Source organism: Anguilla rostrata, unplaced genomic scaffold, assembly GCF_018555375.3.
Source record: "Anguilla rostrata isolate EN2019 unplaced genomic scaffold, ASM1855537v3 scaf1024, whole genome shotgun sequence".
Taxonomy (NCBI): Eukaryota; Metazoa; Chordata; class Actinopteri; order Anguilliformes; family Anguillidae; genus Anguilla; species Anguilla rostrata.
Genome location: NW_026986372.1, coordinates 16774 through 37507, shown reverse-complemented (window position 1 = coordinate 37507; position 20734 = coordinate 16774). Strand labels below are relative to the sequence as shown.

General features: G+C 42.9%; 1 protein-coding gene across 1 annotated transcript; it reads left to right on the top strand.

Moving 5' to 3' along the window:
* Nucleotides 1-4192: 4192 nt before the first annotated feature.
* LOC135247012 (uncharacterized) lies at nt 4193-18366 on the top strand. The gene is made up of 2 exons (XM_064320315.1): nt 4193-4938; nt 17759-18366. The coding sequence occupies exons 1-2, from the start codon at nt 4758-4760 to the stop codon at nt 18364-18366; spliced, it is 789 nt and encodes a 262-aa protein (XP_064176385.1). The 5' UTR covers nt 4193-4757.
* Nucleotides 18367-20734: the final 2368 nt, after the last annotated feature.

Here is a 20734-nt window from a genome sequence, read left to right as displayed (position 1 = left end):
ACCAAGACACCAGGGGTTTCCCTTATTAGCTTCCCCCCTGGAAATTTTCCCACTATATTGAAGTAACCCGGCACAGTTTTTGTAGAAAAAAAAAAACTCTTTGCCCGGGGTGGAACTTTTACCCCACTGGTGAAGTGTCATGTTTCTCTGTGGTCAATGTTTACCGGGTTTTACCACTAGGTGGTAGAATTATTCCTTTGACTTTTTACTAAAAGTTTGCAGTTTTCCCCTCAAAGATGGTGGTTTTGTTTCTCAAATATTGTCCTTTCGATTAACTCCTGTATATTCTGTATCATTAAGCCCACATGATAAAAAATGGGCTCACTTTTTTCAGCTTTCGCACACTAACTTTCAGATAAAGTGAAATAGTTATTAAAAACTGTGTCTTTTCCCCGGCTTATATCACGGGGCACATTCATGCACTCACTTGGCCAGAAATGCTCATGCATTAAACCCAGTGAACATTTTGGGTGGAAAGTCGGTGAAACGCTGTATAGGGATTCAAATAAAACCCCCGGTACATTTGGTTAAAAAGGATAAAATTTCGTCCAGGTGCTAGAACTGCCGAAACCGTCCCGCTAATTTGGGATAAGTATCTGCGTTTTTTTGTAATTCATACCGGTTAGTTTAAAAAACTTTTCCCTGTGTGGTAACTGTTCTTTGTTTTTAGGTTGTGTTTCTATCTGCCGCTTTTTTTTTTTGATTCTTAGAATTGATAGATTGGCCTACTTGGGCTTAGCGATTGCGATTATTGTATCATTACAGACTGTGACCTCGTGTAATCAGCGCGTTATTCGATTCAGGTTTTCAATTTCTAATTAGGTACACTCCTAGTTTATGAGTCAGCTCCCCATTCCAGTCTGCTCTCTCCCCCTCAGAAGGCGCTTCCAGCGACGTGGCCCCCTTCGACAACGGAATCTCTCTAACCTCTGCTACCCCCCGCTGACCCCCTGTGTGAACTTCACGGTCACAGGGGGGCTATGGAACTGCCAGTCTTCTATGCGCAAGGCGGACTTAATTTCCGCCTATGCCTCCCTCCTATCCCTGCAGTTCCTTGCCCTCACAGAGACCTGGATCACACCAGACAACTCCGCCACTCCTGCTGGCCTCTCGTCCTCCTAAGAGCGATCTGGCCGTGGTGGTTGTACTGGTCTACTGATCTCCCCCACCTGGAAATTCTCTGTTCTCCCCCTCCCTGACCTATCTATATCCACTTTAGAATTCCATCCTGTCTCTGTCACCTACCCTACTAACCTCTATATTGTTGTTATTTGTCGTCCCCCGGGGCCCCTGGGAAGCTTCCTGGATGAGCTAGACACCCTGCTCAGCTCCTTCCCTGAGGACGGCACCCCACTGATCCTCCTGGGAGATTTTAACATCCACCTAGAGGCCTCCCAGTCTGCTGCCTTCCTACCACTACTCCACTCCTTCGACCTCTCCCTACAACACTCTCCCCCAACCCACAAGGCAGGCAACCTCCTAGACCTGATCTTCCTGAGGACCTGCTCCAGCTCCAATCTCACGGTTACCCCCCTGCATACGTCTGACTATCACTTCATCTCCTTCTCCCTCCCCCTCTCTCCCCATCCTCCCTCTCCTCCTCCCACCCCCACTGTCACTGTCCGCCGTAACCTCCGCTCCCTCTCACCCTCTTCTCTTGCTCCCAGAGTGACTGCTTCCCTCCCCCCTCTTCAATCATTTTCCAAGCTCCCCACTAACTCTACATCCTCCACCCTAACTTCATCTCTCTCCTCAGCACTCGACTCCCTATGTCCTCTTGTCCCTAGGCCAGCACGTTCATCCCCTCCCAGTCCATGGATGTCTGACATCCTACGCACCTCCAGGGCCAGCCTCCGCGCTGCTGAGAGGAAGTGGGCCAAATCCAGGGACCCATCTGACCTTTCAGCCTATCAGTCTCTCCTGACAGTTTTCTTCTGCTATCACTGCCGCTGAGGCAAAATTCTATCAAACTAAAATTCATAACTCCATTTCTAACCCTCATCAACTGTTCTCTATTTTCTCCTCTCTCCTCAGCGTGCCACCTCCTCTACCCCAGTCTTCCTTCACTGCAGATGACTTTGCAGCATTCTTTGATGAAAAGATTGCAGACATCGCAGCTCCTTTGCCCCCTCTGCGCCCTCCGCCCCCTCCGCCCTCTGTTTCTCCAAATTTTCTCTCCTCTCAGACTCTGAAGTTTCCCAGCTCCTGCTCACCCACCGCCCTACCACCTGCGCCCTCGACCCTATCCCCTCATCTCTCCTCCAGGCAATCACACCCAACATCCTCCCATTTGTCACCTCCCTCGTGAACTCCTCCCTATCTTCTGGATGTTTCCCCTCATCCTTCAAGAGGGCCCACATCACCCCGCTGCTGAAGAAGCCCACACTAGATCCTTCAGTCATTCAGAACTACCGCCCGGTATCTCTCCTCCCTTTTCTATCCAAAACACTCTAACCAACTCTCTGCTTTCTTCTCTCAGAACAACCTGCTTGACCCCCACCAGTCTGGCTTCAGGCCTGGCCGCTCGACAGAGACTGCACTCCTCTCGGTCAGTGAGTCACTCCATGCCGCACAAGCAGCCTCCCTCTCCTCTGTCCTGATTCTTCTAGACCTCTCCGCTGCATTCGACACTGTGGAGCACTCCATCCTCCTGTCCTCCCTGGCAGCAACAGGGATGTGCGGCACAGTCCTTGACTGGATTGAGTCTTACCTCTCTGACCGTTCCTTCCAGGTTGCCTGGGCGGGTAAGGTATCACCACCCCGTCCCCTCACCACCGAAGTTCCCCAGGGCTCAGTCCTCGGCCCCCTTCTCTTCTCCTTATACACCACATCCCTTGGCCCTGTAATCTCTGCCCATGGCTTGTCCTATCACTCCTATGCCGACGACACGCAACTCTTTCTCTCCTTCTCCCCATCGGACACACAGGTCCCTGCCCGCATCTCCGCTTGCCTGAGGGACATCCAGAGCTGGATGGAAAATCACCACCTGAAGCTCAACCCGGGAAAGATGGAGCTAATCTTTATTCCTGCTCTAACCTCTCCCCTCCTCGATTTTTCCATTTCCCTAGGGGACACCTTAGTGACATCATCACCCTGTGCCAAGAATCTCGGAGTGGTGATGGACAACAGGTTGTCCCTCTCCAAGAACATCGCAGCAATAAGCCGGGCATGCAGATTTTTCCTGTATAACATCCGGAGAATCCGCCCCTTTCTCACCACCAACTCAACCCAGCTCCTGGTCCAAGCAATGGTTCTATCCCGCCTGGACTACTGCAACTCTCTTCTGGCTGGACTACCGGCATCTGCCATCAGACCCCTGCAACTCATTCAGAATGCTGCAGCTCGTCTGGTCTTCAACTTCCCCAGACACTCCCACGTCACTCCCCTTCTCACTACCCTCCACTGGCTGCCTGTTATAGCTCGTTAATCAGTTTAACCTTCAGGGTCCAAGTTGAACTAGGCGGTTGTTCCCTGCACTTGGACCGGTACTTCTCTTTAGGGGTTTCGTCATACTTGTTCTTGCTTATGGTTATACACTTTGTTGTACTTCGCTCTGGATAAGAGCGTCTGCCAAATGCCTGTAATGTAATGTAATGTAATGTGATAGTTGTCTTGCGTGAGACTGCACAATGTCACCTCCCTAAAAGAATAAAGCACCAGTACATCAGAGCTGCATCACTGTACCACACCTTATTTACAGCAGAAACAGAAAACCTGTTTTTCCTGGGTGTGTTACAGCTGCAGATGGAAGTACATAAATATTCAACCAATCCCTCAGCCTTATACTTGCTAAACCGGTTTTCTGCGTTTCTGCTCCTATCAGTTCTCTCCGCCCTCATTTCATGCTTCATTCTGTTTTTTAATTTGTGTCCTTTACCATTGAACTGACGTCCAGGGAGACACACAACTTCATTTTTCCCTCCTCTCTTCCAACGATCACTTTTGCGATGATAACAGACTAATATTTTATCCGGAAAAGGATTTTCTAATTTGGGAGTGAATTGTAGAGTTTGTAAATATATTGTCTGGGAAGAGTCAAGCTTCAAGACCGCTACTGTTTAGATTTAAATACTATTCAAAGAAGTTTCCGGCAGCATTACAGCATTTTTTCATCCAAATAACCTATTTTACTGTAACATGCAGAAGGTAAGAAATCATTTAGGATAAATTTTTTGAGAAAACCTGAACACCTGCATTGTGGGGGTGGGGGGATATGACAGCTGGGGGTTATAAATCTTTATCGTATATCCCCTGTAACATTTGGGCATTACAGGTAAGAAATCCTCAACTTATCATTTCAGAAATAGAAAGTGACAAATTTAAAAACTGTACGGGATTACATTATGTTCATATTTATGAATATGTAGTTTCAGAAAGGAAAAATGATGTACATAACTCAAGTAGAGGGAACCTTCGGGAAGATCATGTTAAATCATAAAAACAGCTGAACTTGTGTGGCTACATATGAATTGTGTTTATAATTGCTCCAGTAGAAGTAACCCAAAAACAAAAACAAAAAAACACACAAAACACAAATAATTACCTATTGTGTCAATTTATCAAAACATGATGATGATGATGCTCTTGGATGTCTTTAATATCTAAAAGGAACTGTGTTCTAAACCTTAAAGTAGGTCACAAACCAGAAGCCAGATGTTAGAAGTAATGTTATTAATTACCATATTTTTAGATGCTGTAACTGTCATTAAAACATCCCATTTAAATCTCATTAGGACTTGGCTGAGTCTGAGGCCGGGATGTCATCCGACCCACCTAAGAAACCGTTGATGGGAACCAACCCTCCGATAGAACTGTGGTTGGGATTCGTGAACGACGTGCCCTTGGTGGGCACTTCCGCCGACATGGTGGACGGCTTCATTGCTCTGCTCCAGGGAGACCTAAAGACCGCAGAGGCCAAGGGCTATAAGGGCTTTCTAGGTACGTAATGGGTGAGACGGATTATTTATCTGTTACTCAACTGTTTGAACCGATCAAAATATATTTTCTCTCCATTGCCGTTCACAGCAATTGGTTCGAATCAGTTACTGCATATGGCATCCATTCTCCTTTTACTGTCTACCATTATAGCTACTCCTGTTACGATTGATTTACTAAAACTAGTACTACTCATGCTGCTGCTACTGCTGCTACTGCTACTATTGTGTAAAATGTTTTGGGCTGTAAGGCTTCTTTATTTCATAAAGCATGGAGAGATGCTCTACACTTCGGAGTGCAAAACAGCACTGGGGTAAGAGGTGAATACAAGATTGTAGCAAGGTGAATGCTACCGCTCGCGTATCGAGAGAGAGAGAGAGACGAGTTGGAAGTAATCACTTCCCTTTTTATTGTAGCCGAACACACGGCTTTCGTTCGACTGGTTACACGTGTTTCTCAGTACTTTCGCCGTAGCGCCGTACTTCCTCCATCACCAGTCAGCCCGTCTGCCTCGGCGAACGCCTTTTAAAACACCCAGGCTCACTGTAAAGGTAATCAGCACATCGTTAAACAATCAAACATTTAAAGAGCGGTGCTGATTAGCGACCTCTAACAGCTGTGGCGCAGAGTCCGAGAGCCGCCCCGCCCACTCTCTCTCTGCAGCCAACGCACAAACCACGCCCCCCTTACCACAAAGATCTTTATGTAGAACTTCTGTATGAATGAAAAAAAAAGTTGAGGAAGCAGAAAAACAAGGGTGTTACAGACAAATCAAAAGGGCACTAGCGGTTAGCAGAAGTGCATTGTAACATACCATTTTATTTGACAGAATTTTTTTATCCAAAGCGACGTCCAATAAGTGTATACTGAAGGTCATTGGAATAACTGCAGAATACAGGTCCAACTAGGTAAAATTCTTATTAGGTATCAGGGATCCATAGGAATGAACATCATGTCTAGTTCACATATAAAGCATTGGCTGAATCATAAAAGTACGCGTAAGTCAGTACAGTTATGGCAAGTCAAACTAGAAATGAGGCATGATTACGAGAGATATGATGGAGAGCTACATCAAGAAAACCATACAAGAGCAACAAAAGTGCGGGCTGAAGATACAAGTGCAATATGAAGGTGCTAGTAGATAAAGGTACAAGTGATGTAAGATACTAGGTTGGGCGTAACCCTGCAGAGGAGTAGTGTTAAGAGTTACTCAAGATACAGTCAGAAGAGATGCGTCTTCAGGCCATGGTGGAGAATGGGCAGTGACTGAGTGGTCCGTAGAAGAATGGGGAGTTCGTTCCATCACTGGGGGATGGAGAAGCTCAGTGATCGGGACGAATGAAAACCATTCACCCAGAGGGCAGAATTGCAAGTCGCCCAGCTGCAGCAGAGCAGAATGGTGGAGCAGGCGTGTAGGGCAGAATTTTGGCCTTGTTACAACCCTAGTCATAAGTTTGTGTGTACATTTGTCACTGTTGCGTTTGTTTCTTTTTTCGTTTGGTTTGTTGTATCCAGTTGCTCGGCTTGAAAAAGCTGCCGTTTGCCGCTTACCAGGTCCAGCGGATGTACTGATAACAGTAGCTGTCGTAAAGACAGGTTGGCTTGACTGATGGTTGACGACGGTCGTGAAGTTGTTGTAACTTGATCGTGCTTGAGTAAAGCTGCACTTACCAGACAGCCGATTGTGAGACTATTATTTACATATTAATATAACATTACAGTGGAGACTGGCTCTTTGAACTTATGGATGGTGTGGTGTGTTTAGTGATTGCTTCGTTTGTCTTTACGTATTTGAACCTATCTTTGTGTTACTCCAATTCCCGTCTAGCCCTTCGGGTTTATTTGCTGATTTGATCTCGTGTATAACCATTGGCTCGTTTCCTTCAACTCCGATTCTTTCCTTAGCCCTTAAGGACCATTCGCTCGCTTCGTTTCCAATTCTCACCTAGTCCATCTGGTTTGTTTGATGATTGGATTTTGTGTTTTACCGTACGCTCGTTTTTGACTTCGACTCACTTTTGCCCTCTGCTCGCCGTATAGTGTTACGGTTAGTAAGCGTGTTCCCAGCTGGACTAAAAATCCTTACGTCAGGACGTATGTTTTTTTTTGTTATTTTGCTTTGTCATTTTTCCTTTATTAGCAGCGAAGCTGGTGGAACCTTATTGTATCTGTTAGGATTATTGTTATTATTATTATTATTATTATTATTATTATTATTATTATTATTATTATTATTATTAATAAAAATAATATTATTATTATTAATTCTCTGCTAAAAGTGTCTTTATTATTGATTAAAAAGTTGATTATTCTCTGCTAAAAGTGTCTGAGGCTCAGCAACCATAAGTCCTAGACCAACCAAATTTGGTAGGTGGGTTCCTATGGCCCCCCACTACTCAGGCACTACAAATCACCTATTTCGGCCAGATGGTGACGCTATAACAAATGGTCTTGCTTAAAAGACCATAACTCCCACACCATAAGTCAGATCAACACAAAACTTAATCAACCTATGCATCTGAATGTGCTCTACAAGGGGCCACCTATGTCTGCCATATTGTTTGCCCGCCATTTTGACTTTTTTAGTTGCGGCGCAGAAGCGCTGCAGCTCTACATACGCGCCGGGCCATCTAAGTGTTATTACATGCCATATAAGTGTTACGACATAGTAAAGGCCTTTACGGCAAGTGGCTAGGACACATCTATGGTGACGCAGCTAAGAAATCTGACACCGTCGGGTCTAGTTTTTATTGAGGGGGGGGGGGTTCCAAGATGGCTACCGAGTAAGGTCGATATTGCTGAGCTCCTGCACAAAAAATATTAAAAAGCTGAGAAAACAAAGAAGTCCTCATTTAACTAACTTTCGCAACAGCCTGACTAGCTTTTGAGACGGTTGAAAGCAACCTAATGTCGAGTTGCGAAAGAAAAAGAATGCAAAAGAGCAAAAACCACACTCCTGAAGCCCAGCCAGGTAATGCTCTGATAGCCTCGTGCCATGATCATGCTAGCACCATTTCATCAGTAGCGATCTCCATGTCAGAAGAATTTCCTCTGCTACCTGTGACTTCGTCTAAATCCCCAGCTGCAAACAAGGCTCTTTATGAAACGGAGCATGAACCCACATCCCAAAACGACATCATCATCTCTACTCTCTCCCAACTTATAAATGAGCGAGCTGACTCTATTGAAAAGTTGGTAAGTGAAAACTCCAAGAAAATTGATGAAAACTCACTGAAAATAGAAGAGTTGAAAAAAATACTTGACTTTGCATGCAGTGAAATAAAGGACACACAGAAGAAAATGAAGAATGTCGATGCTCGTCTTAAAGAGGAAGAACGCAAAGTGGCCACACTACAAACGTGTGCGTGAGTTGGAGACTTACTCAAGAAGGTGGAATCTGAAGCTTTATGGCGTTGCCAAAAACTCACCGGAAAACGTGAAGGAAAAAGTCACACAGCTCTGTCAGAACATTCTCCCAAAGACAAAGGACAAGCTTCCGGATGCTATCGACGTTGCACATCGCCTCGGGAAATCAACACAAACCAGCTCCAGACCAAGAGCAATCATCATCCGATTCTCTTTGAGATCCTACAGAGATGCTGTTTGGAAATCTGCAAAAAAACATCCCTTTGTGAGTGATAACAAGCTCTGCTTCGCTGAGGATCTTTCTCAACCTGTCAGGGAGGCCAGATTGAAGATGTGGCCTATGGTAAAGAAGGCACGAAGAGAGGGAAAGTCTGCCTACTATGTTGGAGCACGGGCCTTCATCAGGGGCAGGAAATTACTTGAGGTACTATATATGTGAAATGGAAATTCAACCAAGGCTCCTTATGTAACCAGGTTAAGTCTCCTGGCTCACTAGTACTGATTTTTTATAACATGACTGACACTGCATCATTGGGAGGCCTATGATCACTACATCCTTCCTGTTTTTTATTCATTTAATGTTATTGCCATTATTTCTTGCTGCATGAAGAACACTTTTGTTGGATATATAATCTATCCTATAAAGACTATTTTTGCTAACCAACAATCTGAAGGACTACATAATCTAGAGAATAAGTTGGACTTCTTTTTTTGGGATACTTTTATTTTTATACTTTCAGTTCGTCACCAAGTAAATTTATCAGTCTTCCAGGTGCAGCTGATGCTCAGTGTGACAATATAAATACCTGTTCTGCAGTTTTTTTCTCTTTCAAAGTATTTCATTGTCTATAGTTTCCCTAAATGCGAGGGGGTTAAGAAATATTACAAAACGTAAAGCCTTATTTTTATTTGTTAAACAGCTTAACACTGATTTTTGTTTTTGTCAGGAATCTCATTCAGTCTCAAGTGATGTGAATTTCTGGAGAACCCAGTGGGGTAATGATTTGTGGTTCCCTTTATCCCTAACAGAGGTCAGTAATTGTGTAGGACTTCTGAAGGATAACAAGTCCCCTGGAACAGATGGTTTATTGTCTGAATTTTGTAAATTATTTTCCCAGCAGATGGCGCCCTTCTTATTACAAGTGTTTAACGAAAGCGTATCAACCAGTGCCTTACCTTGGAGTATGACTCAAGGCCTGATTACCCTCATTCCCAAACCACGTAAAGATTTACTATACATTGACAACTGGCATCCAATTTGCCTATTGAATAATGATTATACAATTTTGGCCTTGATCCTTGCTAGAAGAATCAAAAAAGTACTGGATTCTATCATTGATCAGGAATCATTCCCAATAGACATATTTCTAACAACATTAGACTAATTTTAGATTTACTTGATTACTCTCATTTAATTTCAGAAAACAGTTTTTTACTCTTCTTGGACTTCTTTAAGGCGTTTTATACTGTTGAGCATAATTTTCTTTCGCTAAGGAAGTTTGGCATTAGAGATCTCTTTTTTAAAGCAATCAAAACTCTTTACAGTAATGCTAATTGTTCAATTAAGCTTAAATATGGGTCATCATCCAGATTTGAAGTGAAACGTAGCGTTCGGCAGGGATGCCCAATATCTCCCTCTCTCTTTTTACTTGCTGCCAAACTTTTATGTGAATATATTGAGTTTAGTAATCTGCAGGGGATCTCCCCTGCTGGTAGAACTATTATTATTAGTCAGCTTGCAGATGACACAACCTTGTTTCTAAAGGACAGCTCTCAAATACCTCTAGCTATTAGTATTATAGAACTCTTTACTAAAAAGATATTTTTAAAAATGCTTCACATGTTTTATCCAAGGAAGCATTATTTGCAGAAACTCAAGAAAGACATTGATATAAGTTGTACCTTTTGTGGAGAGCTCAGAGAAACGCTGCTACATTTGTTTTGATCTTGCCCACATACAAAACAGCTGTGGAGTAAATTGACACGATTTATTGCTGATCATATCTACCCTCGCTTTATATTACTTTGGAAAAATGTATTGTTTGGATTCACTGAATATGACAGGAATCTCTGTTCGCAGTTCTATTTGATTAATTTGCTTATAATTTTGACCAAATTTTATATTCATAAAAAGTACAGTTTTTATCAGTGAGAGGAGGGTCCGAACTTTTAGTGGCATGCATCTGTAATAAACCTTGTCTCAGATGTGAGAATGTAGAGAGTCCACACAAAGAATATTTCCACTGTGCACACAAACAAAGGAGGAGGAAACCCAAGTGTAACAGAAAATCATGAGCTTTATTATTACAAATTCATGCAGCAACCAGCCTTGCACACAGGTATGCCAGACACAGACTGAGTCCTATACTCCCCTCCCAGGCCACGAACATGGGCCAAAAACAGGTGTATGGGCACTCGCCAATCTAGACCACCCCACACAGAAATGACACCCCCTTAGGGCACTGCAACTTAACACTGCACTGCAACTCACACCAGAATTACAACACTTCTGGCCACAACACATGATATTGCATCGCAAGCGAAATCGCTTTCCACAGCAAAAGTACACGTGCTATCAGGGCACATATGCAGTGGCACTTGAGGATCTGGCTAGCTTGCTCAGCTGCTTTCCCCACCCCGGTACTACGGCTCTCAGCTGCTCTTTTAAAATCAATAACATTTAACATAAACCTCATGCGACTAAGACAAGGACAAAGACTGCAAATTATACATCTTTAAAACCACTTAACTTTCCCAGGGTTCGAGACCCTCTACCGGGGTCTGAGCTTCGGCGCTGGTCCGGCTTCAGTCATAGTCTGCTGTGGGGGCGACCACCGGTCCAGCGCAGTGAGGCGTCTCCACTCGCAGCAGGAGAGCCTCGTCAACAGGCCGGAGAGTGGACAAAAGCATTCCTATATTCCCTCTACCACTACTTCAGCCCTGCCTCGCACAGGAACCTCGCCCTACAACCCGCTATCTATCTTCGCCATCGGCAGCCCTAAACGGCATGAGAACAGCAACCACCCTCCGGTCATGAGCTCAGAAATACGATTAGCTCGGCTGGGCTTCAGCCCTGTAACGTTCACCAAGCTCCGCTCTCAAGGACCACAAACGCCCGCTCACTCTGCCCCTTTAACTCCTCTGTTCCTCTAAGACACCCCCCCCCCCCCCCCACAGGTGCAGTCACTTTACTTCCATCACCTCAGGTGCAATCACTCACTCTACCTTCCCTGGCACACAGCGTCACTCACTACATATCTTTAGTCATTCAGGTGAATCTATGGCGCTTTACCTATGTCACACAAAACACGCCCACATTTTCGCGTCAGGGAAGCAATGGAAGACAGCGCCAGAGTGCATGCTACTAAAAGTTTGTTAGTAAAAGATTTTTGAGAGGATGAATAATTACTTTTCTTTGGCATGGATCCATTTGATAACAATATCGGGTGAGTTAGTTTAGTCTTTGAATCCGTCATTATGCTGAGAAATAGCTAAACCATTTTTATCTTCGCCAGGCGAGAGCCTGGAGGGGATTATGCGTTTGGTCGTGTGTGTGTGTGTGTGTGTATCTGTCCGCAGCTAATCTTGCATACTATTGGGCCGATCAGCCTAATACTTGTTGTGCATGCTGACAGCTGGCCAATGACCTGAATTCAGCGGGCCAAGCACCCAAATTCTCGAATATTTTTCAAATTGGTCAACGACAAGTATTTTATTTGTGAATTAATTTTGATCATTGTCCATTGAAATACATTGACTGCTAACTCCTCACACCTCCTAACCACTGCTTCCGTTTGGAATGAAAGACCAGTGATGTACAATGTTCATTTAAACGTTAAAATGCCAACAAAATAATCCGCCAGCTAACAGGGTACGTTAATGTTTGAATGTGTGGCAATTATTTTGTTGGCATTTTCACATTGAAATTGATATTTTACATCGCTGGTCTTTTGGAATTGTTCCTGTCCAGATTTGAAACGAAAGTGCCAGACTATAACATAAGCGTTAGCTCTCTCTGACACATCGTGACTGATATGAGTGAAATTAGCTAACATGTCACCACCTTTAGCATTACCTCATTAAATCAGCGTTTTTGGGATTTTCAGTGGCACGTGGTAAATTTGTAATATTGTATTTGTCTGGTTGCACTGATTGTATCCGCCTGGCAGATATCTGCACTCTACTGAGTGCAGTCTTCTAGTTATTGATAGTACTTGAGTTTCTCTGCAAACGCGCAAAAACACGCTGGTAGGCTATAAGAAAACAGTGACTACAAATATATATATTGTCTGCTTCGTTCTGTTGCTACCATAATATAACAAACTTGTGTCAACAGATACAGTTTCTCACTGCAATTACTAATATTGAATATAAACAAAAGACGCAATTTATGCTGTAGTCTGCCAGTGTCTATATAAATAGGCTAATGTAGCCTACTGTGTGCAGCACGCAGGTAGCAGAGATGGCGAATTGATATTTCGTTTTTTATCTACGAAAAGTTTGTTAGTAAAAGCTTTTTGAGAGGATGGATTACATTACAGGCATTTAGCAGACGCTCTTATCCAGAGCGACTTACACAACTTTTTTTACATAGCATTTTACATTGTATCCATTTATACAGCTGGATATATACTGAAGCAATTCCGGTTAAGTACCTTGCTCAAAGGTACAACGGCAGCGTCCTTACCCGGGAATCGAACCTGCGACCTTTCGGTTACAAGCCCAGTTCCTTACCCACTGTGCTACACTCCGTCCCTTATGGATAATTACTTTTATTTGGCATGGTTCCATTTGAAGACAATATCGGGTGAGAAATAGCTAAACCATTCAGGATTCAAAGCCGCCCCATGCCCAGTAACCTTGGAAAACTAGCCAGCAGTCCGTTCGATTTGGACCGGAGGCAGATAGGGACCGGAGTTACTGATTGGTTTGCAGTACGTTTCCTTACCCATTTCCCTTATCATTCACCCTGTTATAGTCGAACCCTAGACCAGGTCGTAATAGTCCTGTTGGTTGGAAGGGGCTGTCCTTTTGGCTCCAGTGTAGGCCAGAGTCAGGACTTTGAACCTTTGAACAACACTGTGATTCTAGGAAGTAAGCAGCAAAACACATTCTGTGTCCTTCATTCTATGTAACTCTGAGGTGCTTACTTTCTCAGTGTAATAACTAGGTTTTGGTTGTTTCAGGGCAAGATGCTAGCTTGCTAGTCCACCGCTGATGCTAGTGCTACTACCGCTGCTGCTGTTGATACTACTATTAGGCACTACTGCTAACATGACTACATTGCTGCTACTACTGATGAAACAACCACTGATAGTAAAGCTACAGTAAATGCACAGCAAAATGCTTGCATTCTGTTGGTATATAGGCAAAGAATGTCATAACATGTCTGTCTTTCTATTCAGATTTACTTGGAATCCATCAACTGACGCCAGGGTCCATCCTTCAGAACCACGAAGGCCAGACAGTAATCGGATGCAGCGCCGAAGTATCCAGAGACATAAACGACTACATTATACAGGCAGTACGAAAACCAGGGGCGAGCGCCACCATCAAAGAAGCTAAGGCAGCCAAGTCAGGTGCCGATTTAAGCAAAAAGCTTTCCGCGTCTTTCAAGGTCCTCAGGGATAAACTGAAAGAATGTGGTGTAGACCTGGCCAGTGATGTGACCCAGAAGCAAAGGTCTAAACGGGGAGAACACGTTTTCAACAACGCCCTGCTGAAGCTACAAAGATCCATTATCGAAAAGTTCTGGGAAAGAGTCACCGGGGAGAAGTCCATTCCCTTTATTCCGCACACCCAAGTTTATGATGCAGCTCACAACTGCACCCCAAAGGGTCTGACCGCTGATCAGGCACGAAACATTAGCACCTGGGCAGTAGACATTCCTGGCAGTGTGGTATATATACCAATCAACAATAATCTGTTTTCATACTTGATAAATGACATTAAGGTCAATGCTGTTGACTGCATGAATCTATATTATAAGGAAGAAAATAATGAAATGGAGTTGGCTGCTCTCACTAAAAGTGTGGACTGGATGATTATGCATCGCGCTTATCTGGACCCACAGGCTGCGGAAAGGTGGTTTGCTGAAAACCCAAATCTCATTCCTCAGTTTGACGACACTGAAAGAGGAGTGAAAGACATGTTGAAGATGTTGGATCCCCAGCACTCATTCATGTTAATTCTATTTGCGAAAGAGCTGATGTGTGAGCTTCACAATCGCAAGCCTAAATGTGAGAGTTACCTTTTCGAACGTGAATGTGAGCATTACCAGTTCAAATGGAAATGTTAGGAGTCCGCCATCTCTTGCAGATGCAAGTGCAAGTTCAGAACAGAAGCTTCCTTTCTGCCTTAGTGTTAGAATTTTAAAATGCTTTGTGACTTACGTCAAAACAGCTAATTATGTTTTTACAAAATGAGTTTATTTCATAAGTGATTTTTATCATCAATATAAATACAAGTTGTTTATTTAAAACTCTTGAAGCTCAGTAGATATGCTGCATTGCTTTGAACTTTTGGTTGTGGGAATACATTTACTCTGGGTACAGTGGCTTTGGCTGAATAATAATAATAATAATAATAATAATAATTCTGGAAAATACCAAACATCAGGAAGTTTTATTTCCAAAATAGTTATTTAAATAACTAAATAGGCTATTTAAATGTATGTTAGAGAAAATTTGTAACCAACGCATATGTTTCTAATTGTATTCTCTTTAGTAAATCAACTTCAGTGTGATCAAGTAATTCTTTAAAGTGTAATCATGCACTAATTTGTCAGTATATGTTTTTCTGTAAGATGAATGTGATGCATATACTGCTGTACAAAATGATGTAAATGTTTGGGTGTTGATGATGTCTTGAAGAGCTTGGCTAAATAAATTGTTTGCAAATGATTGTGTCCATGGTCTCCCATTAAATAAAAGGGTATCAGATTTGTAAAAGGTTTTGAGTATTTCCTGATTACTGTGTACGCTATATGACCAGAAGTATCTGGCCACCTCTTGGTATGGGGCTATTTTTCATGGTTTGGGCTAGGCCACTCACTTCCAGTAAAGGAAGTTCTTAATGCTACAGCTTTAGGAAAATGGCTAGCATGTCCTGAGCGTATTCATCTGTTAATGGATCAGAGAGTCTCACGTGTAGAGCACAGGTGTCAAACCATGTTCCATTGAGGCCCGAGAGCATGCAGGTTTTCATTTCAACCAAATGGAGCATCGCGTAGTTCTGGCAGGTCACGAGAGTCAAGCGCTCCGGCCGAATCAGCTGACGGCTCAGCTGAGTGATGTTCGCCTATCACAGTACATTCACTAACAGGGCGGTCTACTTAAACAGCCTCCCTCTACTCATTCGGCTGCTCCTCCTGCATGCAAGCGCTGCACGTTGCTCATAAAAAATCCCCTCCACCACCCCAGCTCCATCCCCATGCGTCAAGAATTTGCATTCTCCATTCCCATGTGTTAAGAATTTGTATTGCTCCATCCTTATGTGTTTAAGAAATTGCATTTGCTCCATTCATATGTGATAAAAACTGCTTTTGCTGCTGGATCTGTTCTGTGTGTACCCCTCTAGGGGGGTTTGGCTGCTGGCCTCCCGGCCTTATCCACGCGGGCTGCGTGGTTGGCGGGAGAGCTCCAGAACAGAGCCATACCGCCAAACATAACTGTATTGCCTTTATTGTCAATAAAGTTCTACTTGATGACAGTGGTCCTGACAGAAGTGGAAATGCACCAAATGCATGAAATTGTTCCCAATGCACCATACCAATAAAGCTGCCGGTTTTACAGATCCACTGTGTGAATATGTCGTTATATAGGTTTATAAATGCAGCATGGAAAAGCAGTGTAATATTAGCCATTAGCACAATTTTCTGCAATATCTGACCGACACAAGAAATTTCACACCACTCATGTTTTAGGTGGGTGTACAAATGACATCAAAATTTCTGGTAAACATTCTACAAGCCAGTAGAGGGAAATTTATATTATCAGACTAAGCCATCATTTCTGTAGAAATTAAAGCACTTTGAAAAAACAACAATTTTTTCACCTCATCACAGCGACACCTTACTCAAAATCGACTTCCTTATTTTCTCAGGGGAAAAAAGTTCAAATGAAACACAAGTAAATTACAGTTTCCAAAGCTCAAAGCAGCAGAAAAACTTTTCTTCACAAATTTTTTATTTCAGAAGCATAGTTTAAAAATATTATTTTCTCATGAACCTCAACTTATTAAGATATATTTTTACCTATGATAGTGCGGAGCTGTCAGTTGAAAACTGTAAAATCATGATAAATAAGCAGAACGCCTATAAATGGACTGCATTTATATAGCGCTTTTATCCAAAGCGCTTTACAATTGATGCCTCTCATTTGCCAGAGCAGTTAGGGGTTAGGTGTCTTGCTCAAGGACACTTCGACATGCCCAGGGCGGGGTTTGAACCGGCAACCCTCCGACTGCCAGGCAATCGGTCTTACCTCCTGAGCTATGTCGCCTATCTCCAACCATAACTTTTTTGATTACGACAGACTAATATTTTATCAAAAAAAGGATTCTGTAATTTTTGAAAGAACTGCAAAATGTCTGTATATATATACTACCTGGGAAGAGTCCAATTTCCAAGCTTCAAGAAGACACACGGACTGCTACTAGAGTTAAATACTATTCCAAGACGTTTCCAGCAGCATTACAGTGTTTTTTTATCAGAAAATGTTAATTTACTGCAACATTTGCATAAGGTAAGAAAACATTTAAAAATCTTTTCTTTTTTCTCAAATCTTAAATTTGAGAAATTACTTTCAATTCCTGATTTCAAACATGTAATTCATGACTTTTAATTACAGTTACATGGTTCTCTCTTTCTCCATTTGATGTCTGTAATTGATGTCTGTTTGTCTACTATCTTGTGTAACTTAGTGACTTTCTGTTTTATGTCATGCTCTCAATGGGGTTTTTCCTGGTTAGATAAAGGTTAAATAAATAAAAAGTAAGGATTTATTTTTGAGAATACCCAAACACCAACATTGGTTGCTACATCTGTTCCTACTACTACTACTGCGGTGGCTGCTGCTTCTGCCACTATGACTGCTACTACTACTATTGTGGAAAATGACCACAATCTGTTCAGGGCAGTGAGGGTTCATCACTGTATGCAGCATGGAGAGAAGCTCTATACTTAGCCATGCAAAACAACTCTGGGGGAGGAGGCGAATACAAGCTCCGTTTGTAGCACTTATGCATGAATAAAAAAAATCCCCGAGTTGAGGAAGCAGAAAACAAGGGTGTTACAGACAGTTGAAAATGGCACTAGCAGCTAGGGCAGTTGGACAAACCATAGATGTTCTCTTTATCAGAAAAAGAAAACACAATTTGTACACGTGTCTATAGTTAATGCACAGAAAAATGTTTGCATAGGTTAAGAATATCATGATATGTGTCTGTTTCTATACAGATTCAGCTGGAATCCATCAACTGAAGCCAGGGTCCATCCTTCAGAACCACAAAAGCCAGACAGCAATCGGGTGCAGTGCCAAAGTATCCAAAGACATAAACGACTACATTATACAGGCGGTTAAACCAGGGGCGAGCGCCGCCATCACAGCAGCTAAGGCAGCCAAGTCAGGTGCCGATTTACACAAAAACCTTATCGCGCCTTTCGAGATACTCAGGGGTAAACTGAGAGAACGTGGTATAGACCTGGCCAGAGATGTGATCCAGGCCCGAAGGGCTAGCCGGGGAGAACACGTTTTCAACAACGCCCTGCTGGGGCTATATGGGTCCATAATCGATGCGTTCATTCAAAGACACGTCACAGTTGGTGACAGAGTGACGCTGGTTGGCCATATTCCGAACAGCCGGGTTAGTGACGCCTTTCAAGGGCACGCCCCAAACGGTGATCACATCAACCTGACCGCTGATCAGAGACGAAACATTACCACCTGGGTGGTACACATTCCTGACAATGTGGTATATGTGCCAATCAACAATATCCTGTTTGCATACATGCCTTATAATGGGCTAAAGCAAAAACCTGCATCCACACCGGTTCTTTTGGGATAAGATTGCACATGCCTGGTCTAGACGGCACGTACACTCATTTTAAAAGACTAAATGAGTTTGTATTGGCAGCTTCTGTGTGCATGTCTGTATGTTTTCTGAAGTGCACAAATATTTGTTTCAAATTTCCTGTCATATTTCTAAAATCTATATTACAAGTATATTCTGAGACACCCTTCATTGCCTTCAACTCTGTGGCCTGCAGTCTGCTTTGCTGTCTTTATCCTTACATATGTTATACTCTTACTCAGAGCCGACTTACACAATTCCTTATATAGCATTCACATTGCATCCATTTACCCAGCCTTTAGACCTTTAGGTTGCAAGACCGGCTCCTTCCCCATTATTCTACACTGCTGCCCCAGTGACGCTCATGCTGCCAACGCTCTGATCCCGAGTGGCGTATGGAAGTGGAAAACATCAGTGTTCGTGACGGCAACACAAAGCGTGATATCGCCAAGATGGGGTCAGAAGGCCCATTTAAAATTAACGATGTTAACTTCACAAACAGCAATATGTATTGTAACAAAAGTAAGTGCCTGTCTTTGCACAGTTGCCAAAATGAAATTATTCAAACTTTCATTATGTGTTTAGGAATATGTTGCATACTTTATTTATTAAAAAATACATGTCTAAATGTATTTCACTTTTGGTGGTTTCTGAATGACTCAGTTGATTGAGAAACTTGCCACAAATGTAGGGTTGGCCCGGCGACCGGGTCATGTCTGAGTTACCACACTGCTGTGAAACAAACGGTTTGTTCTCAGCAGGAGTAGGGAGTGTCCGGTGTAATTCCTGGCAGATACTGTTTGGAAATGTTAATTGGAGGGCAGGTACTGTATGGATGTATTCATTGGCTGGACATGTAGGACAACAAAGACTGAATGAAAACACGCACAGAGAGTAACAGAGCCACAGGAATACTGGTTGGAAGGGCGTTATATTTGTTATAGATGGGTCCGCTCCCTGAAAGTCAACAGCTTTAATATAGCTCATATTTAAGCACCCACATGACATGAGTTGTTAAAAACAGCATTTGAGCTTCCCCTCCCCTTCAGCTAGTGTGAAGTATCCTCGTGAGAGAAGTGTGGAGGGTGAGTGTGGAGAGTCTTAAAACAGTGGTGAATCGAGTTTTTTATTTATTTATTTTTTTTTAACTTGACGTGTTTTAGAGGACTAACTGATTTGTCTACTGACTTATTTTCGGATGAGGATCTGCTTATGGCTGAAATCTGAACTTGTGTGTCTGGACTACATGTTTGAGTAATGAATTTGTTTTCAAACTGTACCACCACTCTGGACCTGTCCCTATATGTACATGCATACAGTACCTTTTCTGAACCGTCCCATACAACTAGCTTGTGTGACGTCTTTGAGTGAGGCTGCATAATTTCGCTTCCCTAAAAGAATGACGCTCTGTCAGAGCTGCATCACCCTACCAGGCCTACAGCCAAAACAGGAACACCCAGCCATAAGCTACAGAAGTGACAGGGCCTCATTCCCAACTGCCGAATACGCCTGCCTTGTGAATAAAGCAGATTCATCGTAAAAGTACCTTAGCGTCAAATATAAAATTGATTCTTGTCGATCCTTACAAAAATAGTAGTAGTTGTGCAGATTCGTAGTGAAGTGATTTCATGTGGATGCAACATCAAGAATCCTTGAGGGACATAGGCTTTGCATCCTTAAAAAGTGATGAGGAGAGGTCAAGTGATGGGACGTGCCGCTGTATATGGATTGTATGTCTGCAGTCTACATGTCAGTCAGATATTGCAGAAGGGTGTGCTAATGGTGTAGTGTAGATTAACTGCTCTTCCATGCTACATGTGTGCCATTCACAACCTGCATTCATTAAAAGGAAATATTTACACAGTGAAAACATATATATATATTTTTTTAACTTGTCTCCTTTTTCCCATAATTGATGTCTTGGAGGTTAACAACTTCATACTACAGCCAGCTGCGATCCTGCCTCCAGACTCTGAACCCAAGTGGCGGCAGTGTAGTATAATGGTTAAGGAGTTGGACTTGTAATCTAAAGGTCCATGGTTAAAATCCCTGCTAGGACACTGCCGTTGTACCCTTGAGCAAGGTACTAAATCTACATTGCTTCAGTATATATCCACATGTATAACTGGATTCAATGTTCCCAACTCAGCATACTTAAATAAAGTTCCCAGTCTTACATATCCGTTGTGTGAATATGTCATTTTAATGAACGCAGGTTTATAAATGCAGCAGTGTAATATTAGCCATTAGCACAGCTTTCTGCAATATCTGACCCACACAGGAATTTAACACCACTCATGTTTTAGGTGGGTGTACGAATGACATCGAAATTTCTGGTAAACATTCTACAAGCCAGTAGAGG